The 17928-nt window shown below is 43.9% G+C and overlaps 1 protein-coding gene and 1 long non-coding RNA gene across 2 annotated transcripts in view; both read right to left on the bottom strand.

Annotated features, from left to right (window-relative positions):
• LOC309560444 (class I histocompatibility antigen, F10 alpha chain-like) overlaps window positions 1-5258 on the bottom strand; it is a gene marked incomplete at both ends in the record, with an annotated part of 55338 nt that extends 50080 nt beyond the window's left edge. The window contains 2 exons of the mRNA XM_082264077.1: window positions 1417-1518; window positions 5228-5258. Of these exons, the coding sequence (XP_082120203.1) occupies window positions 1417-1518; window positions 5228-5258 (133 nt within the window). The remainder of the gene's footprint in view (window positions 1-1416; window positions 1519-5227) is intronic.
• A 2291-nt stretch (window positions 5259-7549) lies between these two features.
• On the bottom strand, window positions 7550-17341 carry LOC309559456. Its single transcript, XR_014225471.1, has 3 exons — window positions 17259-17341; window positions 16409-16468; window positions 7550-7560 (listed from the first exon to the last, which is right to left on the bottom strand). It is a non-coding gene; the product is annotated as an uncharacterized lncRNA (long non-coding RNA).
• Window positions 17342-17928: the final 587 nt, after the last annotated feature.

The following is a 17928-nucleotide window of genomic DNA, read 5'->3' as shown; positions in this document are numbered from 1 at the left end:
AACTAAAAAGCAGCTTAGATAAGCTATGATAGCCCCTCCCCGCCGCCTCTTCCTGGCCCCTTAAGAGGTTTTGAATGCCGAGAGGCGGAGGCGGGCATTCTGATTAAGTCACAGCTGGGATTGGCTGTCACAGCAGTCACATGATCAGAAAGCTCCCAATTGCAAATATGCATTGAGGGCTTTCCGATCCTCTCTGGTAACTGTGCTGGTAGTGCACACGGTGTGGGCTCTCAGTGCAGAAAATGATTACATAGGAACACATATATGCCGATTTTGGCATTTTGAATACTTTTATGTGCAGAGGAGAGATTTGGGGTCTTTTAGACTCCAGATCCCTCGATTACGAGTACCTGTCACTGCCAATTACTGTCACAAGGGATGTTTACATTCCTTGTGACAGCAATAAAAGTGATCAGATTTATTTATTTTTTTAAAGGAACAGTGAAAAAAATAAATACAATAAATGGGAAAAAAAAAAAATTTAAGCGCCCCTGTCTCCAAAGAAAACACATGTGTAAGTCGTCCCCTCAAATGTAAACGGTGTTCAAATCACACATGTGAGGTATCGCCGCGATTATCAAAGCGAGAGCAATAATTTTAGAAAAAGACCCCCTCTGTAACTTTAAACTTGTAACCGCTAAAAATGTTTAAAGTGGCACCTATGGAGATTTTCATGTACCATTGTTTCTTGCTATTCCAAGAGTACGCGCAATTTTAAACATGTTAGGTATCTATTTATATTATCTATATCTATTATCGTGACATCATCTTTCAAAAAATAAAAAATAAAAATTTAGGCTAACTTTACGGTTTCGTTTTTTTTTTTTTTTAATTCAATGAAGTCTATTTTTTCCAAAAAATTGCGTTTGAAAGACCGCTGTGCAAATACCATGTAACATAAAATATTGCAATGACCTTCATTTTTCCCCCAGAGTCTTTGCTAAAAAAATTATATAATGTTTGGGGGTTCTAAGTAATTTTCTAGCAAAAAATACTGATTTAACTTGAGTGGTTAACATTACAGAACAGGTCCAGTTCTACACTAGCTATACCATGACCTGAATAAATAATAACCTTCACAAGCATGTACCCCCTTCTCACAATACATTAAATTAAAAAGGTAAACCGTGGTGGTTTTGCAATTTTTTTGTTTTTATAAACTGATATTACCTATTTATATTTTGCATTATTTTTATTTCTATAAAATCCTTAGTTAAAAAACAAAATACAGTGTTTCTATACGTCAGTGTTTGTAGTATTGGATGGGTTGTCTAATAAAATGCCCCAAAACAAATTCTACATTTGTCAACAGCTCCTGCACCCATCTAGATGGTACCATCTCTCCAGGACAAGAAAATTAAGGTGTGTGTCCCTTTTTTAAGTAATTTAGCTGTGTTTATGTATTTTGTATCTTACCAGTTGAACGAAATTCCATTGGTTCATGTTTAAATGTTTGCAGACCATCATCATATGATTTGACGGACTCTGGAGGTTCTTCTGGACAAAGTACAAATACATCTTGAACAACATGGAAAAAAATAAAATTGGTGAGACAGATTGTAGAAGGAGAATGAAAGTATAACAAAAGGAAAAACTGTTTTCTTTTAGTTTTGGATATGTGGAAAGTGATTAGATCACCTATATAGTTTTACTTGAAGTCTAGATTTTGTTTACATTGTGAAAGAGTCTCCACTAATTATGGAAGTCTTGATGTGGTCAACTCCAGACCAGAGACTTCATCTATGGGTCATTTTATGGTGTAGTGAAGAATAGTGAAGATGAACTCTCATGGTGAAGATGGAGATAACACAACAAACATGCAAACACCCACTGAAGAATTATTTAGGACAAGTTTTAGACATAATGATAAACATGAACATTTGGACTCCTTGTGCATTTGAGTTGTCATCAGCACTCGTTCGTTTTGCAAACTGAAGATCCAGACCAGTGCATTTCTACTTGGTTTGGTCAGTTGTGTGTATATAGGATGAAAAGTAATTCAGCTGTGTCTGATTTTTTCCTACCAATTCTGCTTCATTCCACAATAGTAAGGCCCCTTTCACACGGGCGATCCGATCTGATCTTGCCAGTTTTTCAGGCAGACCTGATTGGATGCTCCGTGCAGCCCAATGGGGCAGCGGATGACAGTGGCGACATGACCGCAGACACCCACTGCTCTCTGATCCGATCCTGCCCGTGAAATGCGGAGGGATGGAAATCCTATTTTCCATCCGTCTGGAGGATCGGATCAGATGGGAATCGGATGACAAAGGACAGGCGGTCTGTTCTCATCCGATCTCCCCATGGAGGACAGCAGGGATCTGACAGCTCCGTCTCTGCACACAGAGCAGAGACGGAGCTGTCATCCGCCTGCTCAGCGGGGATCGGCGGATCGATCCCCCGCTAAGCAGAACGGACTCCGTCCCGTGTGAAAGGACCCTAACAGTACTACAGGTCAAGTGAGTAAATACAACTGGATGAGTACTCAATTGTCCACAACAGGGTTTGCAGTACCCTTCAAGGATTTATGGCAATTTGTGGAATGAAAAAATTGCAATGCCTCCAAACACAAAATATTGCATTGATTTTAATTTTTATTTTTCCAACGACAGTAATTTTTAAAGTGTACCCACCCTGTCCTAAAGGACCCTGTCCTAGCCCAGACTGATTGTATGGTCTTTTTAACTTGGTATTTTCCTTAGCTCAAGGTGAGTTGTGATTTCTCTGCTGTAAGTAGGTGTTACTGGTACCAGTGGCAATAGTATGGGATTTCACACACAGAATGTTTATATTTCCTTCAGCAAAACCAGTAGGAGGTGAAGGCCACTGGTGAATGCTGGGGGAGGATATAAATATTTGTGACAAATCTTGTAATCACTCTCTTGCCCTAGGCTGAGGCCAAGGGAGGTGCTACTGGATTAAGCTCTGCTTTTAGGCCCCATAGCCTATGTGAGCACTAACCAGTGGTAGTGGACAAGCACGCTGTGAGTCATGTGAAACGCGTCTACCATCCATCCATTTGCTGTACCTTACGTCCTTATTTAATAAAGCCTTTCATCTTGAGCCATCGTTTGGTGTGCAGCCATTTCTCTTGTATCCTGTTTGCGGTGGCGATCCGATGTCCTGCACTCATGGCTGGCTTAAAGTTCCAACTGCCTGAGCGGCGTACATCTCTTTCTCTGTGATAAGGAAGCTGTGCCATGGAGGGGACCCAGGGGAGGACCTTTGCTGGAGAAAGCCTGGATGAAGGCTAGTTTCTTGCAGGCCCTGGTGATTCACTTGGAGGACACACTGAGCTTAGGAAACAGCCTTAGGCCCTTTTCACACTTGTGCGACTTGTCCTGCGTCTTGGGACTGCAAAGTCGCATGACAAGTCCTACTCCATGATTTCCAATGAGTACCGTTCATATCTGTGCAACTTCAAGTCGCAACGACTTCAAAGTATTCCCTGCACTACTTTGGAACGACCGTGCATCCCAGTGCGGTTAAACACAGCCCGGGGATGAGGACAGGTACACATTGGTATACCCAGTGTGATAGAGACCTCAAAGTCCAACTAAAGTCACAGAGATGCAGTCAGATAGATATTATACTAACAACCTCTATTTTCATAGTCTTATCACCACTACTACTGTTACAGAAGTTGTGCGGGTTGTCTTAATAGAGCTGTACAGTCTAACAGAAACCTTAAAATACCCAGTGCACTCAGTAATCACATAGAAAAGTTTGGATTCACCCTCTGCCATTCTCTGAAATACAAGACTATACGGATAATTGTGATGAGGGGTGTGACTGCTACTCAGCTCTGCCAGCACAGAGCTCTGGAGTGTGAGTGTTTGAAGCAGCTTTTTCACTGACTATTTTAAAGCATTTCCAAGAAAAACTCATTTGCAAATTATAACATGTGGGTGTACAGCGCCATAAAGAGATAAAATGGTGCTAGACTTTAACCACTTGCCGACCGCCGCACGACTATATACTGCGGCGGTTAGCCCCCTACAGGCAAAGTGACGTATGGGTACGTCGCTCGCCCACGAGCCTGTAGGTCCGATGTCCGCTGGCCACTCGCGATCTCCCTCAGGAGACGGAGAAAGACAGACGGCTGATGTAAACACAGCCGTCTGTCATTCTCCCTGAAGTAATGACAGAGGCTATGCGATCCTGCTATGCAGGATCGTATGTCTCTGTGATTACTTCACTAGCCACACCCCCTAACAGTTAGAATCACGCCCCTAGGGACACACTTAACCCCTTGATCACCAATAAAGTTAACCCCCTCCCTGCCAGTGTCATTTTTACAGTAACAGTGCATATTTATAGCACAGATTACTGTAGTAATGTCACTGGTACCCCCAAAAGTGTCAAAAATGTCAGTTAGGGGTCTGATCTGTCCGCCACAATGTCCCTCAATTTAGATTTTTTACATTTTTTTTTGAGAATTTCATATAAAAAATGTGAAAAATATTGTTATTTTTTCAAAATTGTCGCGTTTTTTTGTTTATAGCGCAAACAATTAAAATCGCACAGGTGATTAAATACCACTAAAAGAAAGCTCATGTCACTGGTACCCCCAAAAGTGTCAAAAATGTCAGTTAGGGGTCTGATCTGTCCGCCACAATGTCCCTCAATTTAGATTTTTTACATTTTTTTTTGAGAATTTCATATAAAAAATGTGAAAAATATTGTTATTTTTTCAAAATTGTCGCGTTTTTTTGTTTATAGCGCAAACAATTAAAATCGCACAGGTGATTAAATACCACTAAAAGAAAGCTCTGTTTGTGGGGAAAAAAAGTAGTCAGATTCATTTAAGTACAGCGTCGCACGACTGCGCAATTGTCCGTTAAAAACACGCAGTGCCGAATCGCAAAATAGGGCCTGGTCATTGAGCAGCCAAATCCTCCGGGGCTTAAGTGGTTGATGAAGCTTTATAAAAATACAAATGTAGGTAAATTTAAATAATTCATTTTATGTCTACTTCAGATAGAAAACAGAAGTTTTGGGCTAAATGATGTGATGACACACCTAATGAGACCCAATGAGATAATTGATATTAGTGCACCACTCGCGCCACTGGAGTTTGTACTTAATTGAAATGGGAGGGTGAGCAGCTAGTTTCAAAAAGTACCTCAAAAGGTAAATATAAAATTGGAAGATATGTAAAAAACTGCGCTAAACCCAGTACTGGGTTTAGCGCAGTTTTTTACATATCTTTCAATGAGATAATTACCTGATTGTGCCAATACAACATGAGGTTTCATGCCGGACTATTCTGAATAAAAAGGAATGCTCTAGCCTGCTTGTAAGGGGACTTCTGATTGGCTGTGTGTTGGAGCCAAAGTGTGCTAGTACACCCCCAGCTTCTTGTATAGGACAATAACCCACCTGCTGGTAGTTGCATGCCTTCGCCATACTGTGTCAAACTCCTGACCGTAGGCCCACTCACGACATCCCTGGCCGTAGGCCTTAATATTTAAGAATAAAATAAATGTCCACACAAGAAATATGTTTTTTACACTTTACTGTAGCTTTTCAAAGATGGCATGATATCTAATGTCACATTACCTTACTGACAGAACTCTTCAGCATGGAGCACCATACACAGGAACAGACATTCAGTAGCAGTTATTTGGGTGTGGAATGGCAGCACATAATAAATAAGCCATCTTCCCTTGTAGCACCACGGTTTAGGGACCATTCTTCATGTATACAATTTCCCCAACATTCAGCCCCTGTCACTGATGTCCTTGGTGCTTTTCTTTAGTATACCAGTATCTCCCTCCATGTCCCATTCTATAGCTTTGCCCAGCCGGGCACAAAAATGTTCCTCTGACTCCCCCTTTTACTAGTACTCAAGTTAGAGAACACTTAGCATGGCCTCAAAGGCCTTTTACAGCGTCCTCGCAGTCCCCAGCAGAATGTAACAAGAGTAAAGGTGACTACAGCTGGTTCTTCTGGGTGTTAAACTGCCTCACCCAAGGTTTTAGCTCAGTGAAGTGACCTTGCAGTAGCTGACTATATCAACATGTGGTGTTCAGCTTCCATGCCCCATCTCTAAGAATTCTCCCATCCTGGCATTTATATAGACACTAGCTCCACCCACTACATCATTAGAAGAAGGTTTTCTCTAAAAGGGAACCTAACATCCAATGACATCATTCCCTTTACCATACTATGTTTGGACAATGCCACCTAGTGTCAAGACTAGCTAACTGCACCTGCTAACATACTCTCAATACCTGACATTCAGAATTACCATTTTGATCAGCGTATAACATTACATGTCTTATAAAACACACCTTAATTTTAAGAGGGAAGTTTCAGGAAAAAAATAAATTTTAAATAAAGAACTTTGAAGCAAAATAGGAGTCAGTGCCCATCAATGCAGCCTGATTAGTGGCAATCAATGCAGCCTTATCAGTGCCCATCAATGCAGCCTGATCATTGCCCATCAATGCAGCCTGATCATTGCCTATCAATGCAGCCTGATCAGTGCCCATCAATGCAGCCTGATCAGTGCCCATCACTGCAGCCTGATCAGTGCCCATCAATGCAGCCTTATCAGTGCCCATCAATGTAGCCTTATCAGTGCCTATCCATGTAGCCTGATCATTGCTCATCAATGCAGCCTGATCATTGCTCATCAATGCAGCCTGATCATTGCTCATCAATGCAGCCTGATCAGTGCCCATCAATGCAGCCTAATCAGTGCCCATCAATGCAGCCTGATCAGTGCCCATCAATGCAGCCTGATCAGTGCCCATCAATGCAGCCTGATCAGTGCCCATCAATGCAGCCTGATCATTGCTCATCAATGCAGCCTGATCATTGCTCATCAATGCAGCCTGATCATTACTCATCAATGCAGCCTGATCATTGCTCATCAATGCAGCCTGATCAGTGCCCATCAATGCAGCCTGATCAGTGCCCATCAATGCAGCCTGATCAGTGCCCATCAATGCAGCCTGATCAGTGCCCATCAATGCAGCCTGATCAGTACCCATCAATGCAGCCTGATCAGTACCCATCAATGCAGCCTGATCAGTGCCAATCAATGCAGTCTGATCAGTCCCCCTCTGCAGCCTCATCATAGCAGCCTGATCAGTACCCATCTGCAGCCTCAGGAGATTAGAGCTGCCAGATTAAACAGAGGGGGGGGGGATTAAACAGAGGGGGGGGGGTCCCCTGTTTACTCCGGTGCCACTGTTATACGAAGTCCCGCCACCTGGACTGACTCCTATGATAGACGTCACATGTCCCGGCATTGGACCAGTGTGCTGTCAATCATAGAAGTCGGTCCAGGATGTGGGACTGCATATAACGGGAGATCCCTACTCTGTGTAATCCAGCAGTACTCATCCCAAGTCCCTCCCCCCTTCCCCTCCGAGGCATATATCGGCGTATAACATGCACATTTTACTTTCACTTGAGAGTTATACACTGATAAATACGGTACTCACTATTGTCTCCTAAAAAAGTGCATAGTCATAGTAAGTAATGCTTGAAATCAGATTGAAAAAAGCCATGATTAGTTCTTACCTTCAAGAGTCTTCTCATCAGGTTCTAGAAAAAAGCACATGACAAAATAATCTTCTCATGTCACTATTGTAGTTGGATGTTAACAGAATTGATGAGACTGGCCCTTTCTATCCTACAATTTTCTTTTAACCAGTAATTATTTTTTATATAAAGGACCAGTCAGTTAAAAAAGGGAGAGTAGGCTGTTAAATTCGCAAAGCAAACATGCTCTACTCATCAACTTATTAAATAGAAAGGTTTCTGCTTGTGCATTGGTGATCAGTGTAAACTGCAGACAGACTGAACAACAACAAAGCAATATTTACACCAGTCTGCACTGTGAAAACCGCTCTCAAAGCACCATGAAAAAAACAGGTATCGGGTTTTATTTACATCCTTTCCTGATGTCTTTAACAATACCGAAAGAACTTGTGTATTTTAAAATTAACAGTATCCTTTTTTTTCAAAATAAATTGTCTATTTTCTGAAGATTACCTAAAACCCTCAACATAATGCATATTTTCTGAAAGGGGGGCAAGGGACTGAGGGGGACGCCACTAAGTGCAGTATTAAAAACAGTATTTTATTAGGCAGCTAAATGTGCACTCACAGCAATCCACAAGAAGGAACGCCTCTAATGTAACAGCAGCAAAATCTATGTGTAGATTGTCCATGATCCAGGATGTCAGCAGCAGTAGCAGAACCGCATAGATGGAAGAGGCCGGATGCTGCTCGTCAGATATGGTGGAAGGACATCCGGAACCACCGTGGAGCGCGGAACTTGGTAAAAAACACAAGGTATACGGAGATGTTTGGTGCTCCAAAATGCCTTTTAATATAGAAGTGACCTATATAGTATGATACACTTACAGTACCCTGTTACTACCCATGCCCATCTCTTCATATTTAATTCTACAGTTTATAAACACAACATCCGTGGGTCATACTTTGCCTGGTTTTCCTGTGTGCTCCAGTGTCGGCCCAGGGAGACTTTTACACATGCGTATTCTGGACAAGGTGAATATATATGTACAGTATATGTCTTTGATGTATACTGCATTCAGTGCACCTACAATTAGGTGGGTTGCTAGCTGTAAAATGTATGTAGTGAAACATGACTTTTATGTATACTGTATATATCTATATATCTCTCTCTCTATATCTATCTCTCTCTATCTCTCTATCTAGCTATCTATCTATCTAAATTCTATTTGTTCAGTGACCTGTTCCTTTCTTCCCCATTGTGTAGGCCTGAAGAAGCAGACACGCGAAACGCGTTAATGCTCAGGGGCTCACTTACCTCCAACTATGCAATAATAACTCACATAAAGCACAAGGTCCGGACTGGCCCATTGTTGTGCATATATTAATACATGTTTTAAGCTGATATTTGTCTATTAATATTTCCTTGTTTTTTATATTTTTGTCTATAAAAAAAATATGGATTTTATATAAATTTGGTAGTCCAACTTGCCTCTAAATTCTGACCTAGTGGTCCTTTTTTCTTTTTGCTTTCATCCATCCATTTGGTTCTGCTACTGACATCCTGGATCATGGAGAGGACGATCCACACATATGGCGCTTTTCCACTGCATGGAACCGTAACGGTTCGGCACGCTTTTGTGCTTTTCCACTGCTGGTACCGCATGGTATAGGGTCGGAACGGTTCGGTACGGTATAGGTTTGCTTTTCCACTGCATGGAACCGAACGGTACGGTACGGCTCTGAAAAAACAGTACCTACTCGATTGTGGTTCCAACAGGTACCAAACTGGTACCATATCCCACAATCCTTTGCATGCAGTCACTACTAGCCACTGATTGGTCAGAGAATCCCACCCACCCCGTTGTTATCCCACCCACTTAACTTTAGTACTACTTTAGTGGAAAAGCAAACCTATACCGTACCGTACCGAACCGTTCCGACACTATACCATGCGGTACCAGCAGTGGAAAAGCAAACCGGGCCAAGCAGGGCCGAGTAGAGCCGAGCCGGTACTAGCCGGTACTTGCAGTGGAAAAGTGCCATTAGATACTGCTGCTGTTACATCCTCGGTGTCCCTTCTTGTGGATTGATGCGAGTTCACATTTAGCTGCATTACTGTCCCTGGCTGTCATTTCAGAGAATTGTTCCCGTCTCTCGGTGGAGCTGCCTTTTGTGCAAAAACTTTGATTCTGGACTCGATTTATTATCATGGACTTTTTTATTTTATTTAGCACCCTGCTTTAGGTCTGTATAGGGATACCGAGTTTGTGTACATCTGTGATCGCGCCATATACCTTGTGGTTTTTATCATATTTTCTCAAAGCAGAGGGCCTATAGAATAAAATGATGGTAATTGCATTGTTTTCTTGTTTGATGTAATTGCATATATATATATATATATATATGTATATAGTGTTTGAATATTTTGATTACCAAAATTCTTTCTGTGCTAAGACGCAGCAGCTAACCCCTTCCATCTAATCGGACAGGTTGGGAGGGTGGCAACTCTAATCTAATCTCTAAAGTAGACCCTTGATACCTTCAATCACATCTTGGCCTTCAAAATTGAAGAGCGGGGCTACACTCAAAGAACAAGTACCTCTTACTCATTCACATAGGGAGCTAGTATCTGGTTTCCCCTTTTTTGTTAAAGGGGGCTTCCAGATACTGAAGAACCCCCACAACCACCAATCCAGGGTTGTAGGGAAAAGGCCCTTGTGCTCATCAACCTGGCAGGGTACTGCCTCTTTGAGGGCATGTGGCATGGTGTGGTTCAGGAGTGCATGCTTGGATAAGGGTCTGATATGCTTTTTTTTTTGCATGGTTTCACACTTAAAACAGCATACTAAACCCTCATTGAGGAATAAGCTCTGGTATATATTTTTAGGAAAACCCCACATCATTTTTGTGTGTAGGGACCCCCATGAAGATCTTATAGGCCTCTTTCACACGGGCGTTCCGTATATCACCCCATCCGTTTGTGGGTGATATACGGACATAATGCTTGTCAATGGGATTGTGGATGTCAGTGGATGACCATCCGCTGACATCCGATTTTCATCCTTTCAGTTCTGTTCCATTTTTTGGAATGGAACAGAACCCTATTTTTCTTCCATTTAAAAAACGGAAAGGACGCAAAATTGGATGTCAGCGGTGTCATCCGCTGACATCCGCAATCCCCATAGACATACATTATGTCCTTATATCATCCACAAACGGATGGGATGATATGCAGACATACGGACCAGATGACACGTGTCCTCCTTGTCTGTAAAAAAAAAAAAGTGCTGGAGCGGATAAAAATATGGTCCGCCCCATGTGAAAGAGGCCATACTCATCTAGGATAAGGGTCTAGTATAGGTAAAGGGAATCCCCAGCCATTTGTTTACAAACAGAAGTAAGGGAGGTGAAGCTGACATTTGCCAGTAATTTAGGCTAGGTTCACACACGTCCAGGGCAAATTTCCCCTCCGTTTTCACTGCAAATTCCCTAAGCAGCTGTTCAGTGGTTCATCTGCGATTTTAAATGCAGTTCAGATGCAGTGGGCATCGTTATTGACGATAGATGTACACTGGGGGGCATGGTTTATTTTTAATACAGGAATTGTCAAAAACCTGTGTCTGTGTTTTTATTTCTTTTTGACACTGGGTAGGGGTACAATATACCCCATACTCATTCACATAAGTGGGGTGGGATCTGGGGGCCCCCTTGTTAAAGGGGTTTCCAAATTTCGATAAGACCCTTGCCCGCAGACCCCCACAACCATCACCCATGGTTTTGGGGAAGAGGCTCTGTTCCCTATCAACATGGGGACAAGGTGCTTTGGGGTGGGGCAGAGCCCCCCTGTCCCAAAGCACCCACCCCCATGTTGAGGGCATGTGGCCTGGTAAGGTTCGGGAGCTGCCAGTCTGCATGCTCGGATAAGGGTCTGTTATATAATTTGGTAGGGACCCCACGCCATTTAAAAAAAAAAAAAATTGGGATGGGGTTCCCCTTAAAATCTGTACCAAACCCAAAAGGGCCTGGTATTGACTGGGGGGGGGACCCCACGTTTTTTTTTTTAAATCAAATTTGTGTTCAAAACGTATCCAATGTGCGGTTCAGATGCGTTCTTATAGAAGCCAACGAACCTGGAATTTGCATCTGAGCTGCACCACAGTGCTTCAAAATTGAAGAGCGGGGCTACACTCGAAGAACAAGTACCTCTTACTCATTCGCATAGGAAGCTAGTATCTCAAAAAGCGCACAGGACTCTTTTTCACACTGAAATCAAACTGGCGCTGCACTGCATATATATGAACCGACTCCATAGAAAGCCGGTTTAATTCATATGTCATGTGAATAGGATGCAGTTAAAAACACATCCAATTCACATATATGTAAATGGAGCCTTAAACTGCATCTTTCTTTCTGTGAAAATGTCAGTTTTGCTGTAGTAGGTTGTATACATCACACATATGTGCCATGTAAGGCATCCCCCAGACTTGTTATTTCTAGGAATTTTGCATTTCTAATGTTAATCTTAAAATATTACACTTTCTGCTCCCCTTAGAATATTTATTAAAAAAGTTTTGCATTGGTACATGTCCCTGAGGGCAGTGCCGAGCCCCCCGGCTATTGGTATGACAATCTTTTGCCTATTGGCCTAAATAAAATAACTGTTTTTTTAACATTCAACTCCCATTGACTTCAATAGGTTATGGATAACAGATCTGGGTTTGGTTCGAGGCAGGTTTGCATGACTACATTTTAGGTGAAAATGAAATGTAGTCATGTTCTGCAATCCTGCCTCAAACCGAACCCAGATCTGTTTTTGCTGATTTCTACATTTGACACTTCTGAGATTGTCAGATATCTGTGTTCCCTGCCATATCTGTGGCTCCTTTTACTGACCTGTATGTCACTACTATATCCACTACTAGTAATGAAGGAGCCGGTGGAAAGAAGCACAGCTAGCTGCAGTGGCTCAGACCTGTGACACACTCAAAGAACATCAAACATGAAGAACATAGGAGTGCGCGCAGGGTGTGCCTTCCTAATCACCACTTGCAGCGCAGATTCCCACTGTGCCCCCCCCCCCCCCAATGCTCCCCCCGCCTTGCTGCTTGTTAGTGTTGCGGGCACACAGGGGGGATGTTTCAGGATGGAGAGAAGGTAAGTCCCCTTCCTTTTCTGAATGAATCGGTACCGATCTCACACTGTGTTCTGCATAACTGAAGCATAGTAAACTGTTTACTATGTTTCAGTTTGTAAATGAGCAGGAAGCTGCTCAACATAGAGCACTTTCCATTTATTAACTTCCAGGGCAGCTGAGGCTGCAGAGAAAGGGAGTGGGGACCCACTGTTTAGACCCCTGATATTTTATCAAAGCCCCCCACCAACAGCGCTTCGAAAAAAAAATAAAGAACAATAATACTATTTTAAAATAATTTTAAAAATTGCAAAAAAAGAATAAAAACACATAATAAAATTACAGCTCTACTGACATGATCCATGTTTGAGCCTTGGTTCACATTCGATCACAGACATCACATGTGATTCGCACCTAACTGCTGTGCAAATCACATGCAATGTAAATTCAGCCATACAGATTGTATACAGATTGTATGGTTGAATTCGCATTGCATTCGGACCAAAGTAGTGCAGGGCCCTTCTTCTGGTCGGCACCAGAATCGGATTGCATGGGTGATTCCTGTCCGAATTGACAACTGATCTGAGGGTGTCATTAACTTTGTATTGACACTCCCAGGAGTTCGCATAGGGCAGTGTTAACTGTGTGTGTGTGTGTGTGTATATACATATAAACATACACGTGTGTTTGAGCTTTGGGGTGCACACCCTAAGACTCCGTTCACATACTGGCGTCTTGGATCGTGGGCAGAATCGCTGTGATCATTGCATCGCAGAATCATTGCAAATCATGGGATGCCGGTGCGATTCCCGTGACTTGCAATGGCACCCTAGATGTGGCGAGATTTTTGCCTCATTTGTCACCTGATGAATCGTGGTAAAATCATGCAAACAGAATAGTGGGGCGTCTGTCGCCCCAACAAAGTAGCTTCTTTTGGGCGACAGGGGTCTCACAATTCTGTTTGCACGATTTTACCGCAATTAATTGGCCGACATTTGCGGCAAAAATCACGACGCGTTTGGGATGCCATTGTAAGTCATGGGAATCACACGGGCATCCCATGATTTGCAATGATTCGGGATTCTGCCCGCGATCAGAGATGCCAGTATGTGAACGGAGCCTACAGCAATAGGCTGCACACATGTATGGTGAGGAGGCTGTTGAAGAGCATGACATAGAAGATCTGAGGAACGGACAGTAGAACAGGTAAGTGCAGGGCCGGAACAAGGGGTGGGCAGAAGAGGGAGCTGACCTGGGCACTGTGGTATCATAAAGGGTGGGGGGCTTTGTGAGGAGATGAGGGTGGAGGGGAAAATTAGGGGTGACAGGGGATATGAATTGTTCTAGGAGGGGGATTTGTGCTAGTAAGGATGATTGGGGGGAATTTGTATTAGGAGGATGGATGGGGGGGGGGGATATGTACTGGGAGGGGAAGTTTGAAGGTTAGAGGATTTGTGACAGGAGAAGTAATTTTTGGGGGGCCGATTTGTGCAGGGGGATTTGCGGAGAGAGAGGATTTGAGCTGGGAAGGGGGATGGGGAGGCAAAGATTAGTGTTGGGAGGGGGGATTTTAGCAGGGGGTGAATTTGTCATGGGGGTACGCATGTACATTAGTGCTCAATTGTTTTTTTTTTTTTGGGGGGGGGGGGGGGGTTGCTGACATTTGCTCATACATCTTGGAGGGGGGGGGGGGCAGTTTGGCATGTTTGCCCTGGGCTCTAGGTGACCTTCTCCTGGCACTGGGTAAGTGTAAACCTTCTTCTCTTCAGGTTCCAATTTTCTTTACATTTTTACCCCAGCGTCAAAGTAACTTTATGTTTGGACACAATAGTGGCCGGTGTTACAGTGGGCTTAGTATTTGGTTTTGAAACCTGCACCAGTTGATCCTGCAGCCTGTGTTCATTTCTGGTCAATGCTCAGCAAATTAAATGCTCTAAAGCAAGGCAGGGGTCTTTAAACTTTTCAAACAAAGGGCCAGTTTATTGTCCTTCACACTTTAGGAGGGCTGGATTGTGGCCAAAATAGATATGGCCTCAGGGTTGGTGGTTAATAGGAGGGGGAGTAGTAGCCCCTATTAGTAGGAGGAATAGTATCCCATTATTGGTATCAGTGGAAGAAATTGTGCCCCATTGTTGGTGTCAGTGGGAGGAATAGTGCCACATTGTTGGTGTCAGTGGGAGAAATAGTGCCCCATTGTTGGTGCCAGTGGGAGAAATAGTGCCCCATTGTTGGTGCCAGTGGGAGGAATAGTGCCCCATTGTTGGCGTCAGTGGGAGGAATAGTGCCCTATTGTTGGTGTCAGTGGGAGGAATAGTGCCCTATTGTTGGCGTCAGTGGGAGGAATAGTGACCCATTGTTGGTGTCAGTGGGAGGAATAGTGACCCATTGTTGGTGTCAGTGGGAGGAATAGTGACCCATTGTTGGTGTCAGTGGGAGGAATAGTGACCCATTGTTGGCATCAGTGGGAGGAATAGTGTCCCATTGTTGGTGTCAGTGGGAGGAATAGTGCCACATTGTTGGTGTCAGTGGGAGGAATAGTGCCCCATTGTTGGTGTCAGTGGAAGGAATAGTGCCACATTGTTGGTGTCAGTGGAAGGAATAGTGCCACATTGTTGGTGTCAGTAGGAGGAATAGTGCCCTATTGTTGGCGTCAGTGGAAGGAATAGTGTCCCATTGTTGGCGTCAGTGGGAGGAATAGTGTCCCATTGTTGGTGTCAGTGGGAGGAATAGTGCCCCATTGTTGGCGTCAGTGGGAGGAATAGTGCCCCATTGTTGGCGTCAGTGGGAGGAATAGTGTCCCATTGTTGGTGTCAGTGGGAGGAATAGTGTCCCATTGTTGGCGTCAGTGGGAGGAATAGTGCCCCATTGTTGGCGTCAGTGGGAGGAATAGTGCCCCATTGTTGGCGTCAGTGGGAGGAATAGTGACCCATTGTTGGCATCAGTGGGAGGAATAGTGTCCCATTGTTGGTGTCAGTGGGAGGAATAGTGCCACATTGTTGGTGTCAGTGGGAGGAATAGTGCCCCATTGTTGGTGTCAGTGGAAGGAATAGTGCCACATTGTTGGTGTCAGTGGAAGGAATAGTGCCACATTGTTGGTGTCAGTAGGAGGAATAGTGCCCTATTGTTGGCGTCAGTGGAAGGAATAGTGTCCCATTGTTGGCGTCAGTGGGAGGAATAGTGTCCCATTGTTGGTGTCAGTGGGAGGAATAGTGCCCCATTGTTGGCGTCAGTGGGAGGAATAGTGCCCCATTGTTGGCGTCAGTGGGAGGAATAGTGTCCCATTGTTGGTGTCAGTGGGAGGAATAGTGTCCCATTGTTGGCGTCAGTGGGAGGAATAGTGCCCCATTGTTGGCGTCAGTGGGAGGAATAGTGCCCCATTGTTGGCGTCAGTGGGAGGAATAGTGCCCCATTGTTGGCGTCAGTGGGAGGAATAGTGCCCCATTGTTGGCGTCAGTGGGAGGAATAGTGCCCCATTGTTGGCGTCAGTGGGAGGAATAGTGCCACAAGGGCAGGAGAAAGGCTAGCAAAGGGCCACGTCTGGACCTTGGGCCACGGTTTGGAGACCCCTGCTCTAAAGGATCCTCCATAAAGTAATCTAATTAGCAATAGGCACATCGATTCGTTAGGTCACAATAACAAACAAAATGTTTATCATTATAGAGTCATTAGCTGCTCAGCATGTATTGAAAGGCTGGGTTATAAATCTATTATAGTATTTTTAAGCACTGTATGTTATCTGTGGATTTGCATAATGAATATAAGCAAAATTTTACTCACGTGAATAACAGAATCGGATTGACCTCCCAGCGGTCTCTGGAACCGATAGCTTAATGTCATCTGTAGTAAAAAGTAGATACATATCCTAAGAAGCAAATCTAGCTAAGAAGTGACCTTACTTATGATCTATTTGTGTCAAACTAACGATACAAACTTGGAAAACCCTCCTAATTTTTTTCCTCATCACATGTTCTCCTCTGTAGAATCTTAAAGGGGAAGTACAGCCAAAGCTTGTTTGGCTGTGCGCATCCTATGGATCACAGGAGTGCACTTAGTTTTGCACTCCTGTGCCCCGTTTTCAGCAGAGAGCGGGTTAAAGTCCGCTCTCTGCTGATGTCACGGAATCAATCCAGGCTTCGCTTCATCACCACCACAGAGTCGGGATCCGCCCAGATCCCTGGACTGGCATCCGGCTTAGACTCTCAGTGAGCAGCTGCCCACCCCAGCACTCCAATGAGCGAGGAGGGGGCAGTGCAGAGTGCCGCTCATTGACAGTCAGCAGCTCTTTTGCTCAGGGAGCTGTGAGAACCGAGTTCAGTGAGAACCGAGGCAGTGTTAGATCGTTCGGTTCTCAGTGTAGAGGCGCCGGGGAGGGACAGATGCAGTGAGGGGATCCCACCCCCCAGCATTGCGGTATGAACAGGGCACATAGAAAATAATTGTTTACTATTTGTCCTAGTGGTGGCCTGCGTTTATCCAGTGCAGAAAAATGCAGGTCATTGCAAATAATGTGAACAAGTCCTAAAAGTTTGTTCCACATGTATTCACAAATGCAACAAAGAGAGGACCCCTTGATCACTTCCAGGGCTCCACAAAAATGGCTTTGCCAATATTCATGATTATCACTTACCATCAAATGTAGTGGCCATGCTTTATGATGTGACACAGATTTTCTGCAACACTTGTCCTGTCACTATGTAAAGGTTCCCTGCTAGTCCAGCTGCAAAGCAAACATTAATTAATTTAGTGACAGTATTTTCTTTTCAAAAATATTAAAGTCAACAAAAAACAGGTTTAGACAGGCATTGTTTTCCTGGGTTTGAGGTGCAGTCAGAACATATGGCAAACCCAGGTCAGCAAAATCCTACTGACTTCAAGTGAGCAGAACAATTACAAGGTGGTATCAAAAAGCTTCTCTGTTTACAAGAAAGTACTTTATCTACGTTTACACACTATCACCTTCAAAATAGTCCCCTTGCACAGCAATGCAGTGCTCCCAGCATTCCTGCTACTTCTGGAATGTGTCCTGGAAGTCTTCTCTTCGAAAAAGTGTGTCAAGCACTTTCTATGAAAGTCATCAGTGCTGCCCATCAGTGCCGTCTATTAGTGACCTTCACTGCTGCCTATCAGTGCCCATCAGTGCCACATATGAGTACTGCCTCATCAGTGCCCACCAGTGCTGCTCCATCAGTGCTGCTTCACCAGTGCAGCCTATCAGTGCCCATTAGTTCAGTCTATCAAAGCCCATCAGTGCAGCCTCATCATGGCAGTCTATCAGTACCCATCAGTGCAGCCTCATC

This window comes from Pelophylax lessonae (assembly GCF_965119305.1).
Source record: "Pelophylax lessonae genome assembly, chromosome: 7".
Classification (NCBI taxonomy): domain Eukaryota; kingdom Metazoa; phylum Chordata; class Amphibia; order Anura; family Ranidae; genus Pelophylax; species Pelophylax lessonae.
This window is presented reverse-complemented; position numbering and strand designations above follow the sequence as displayed.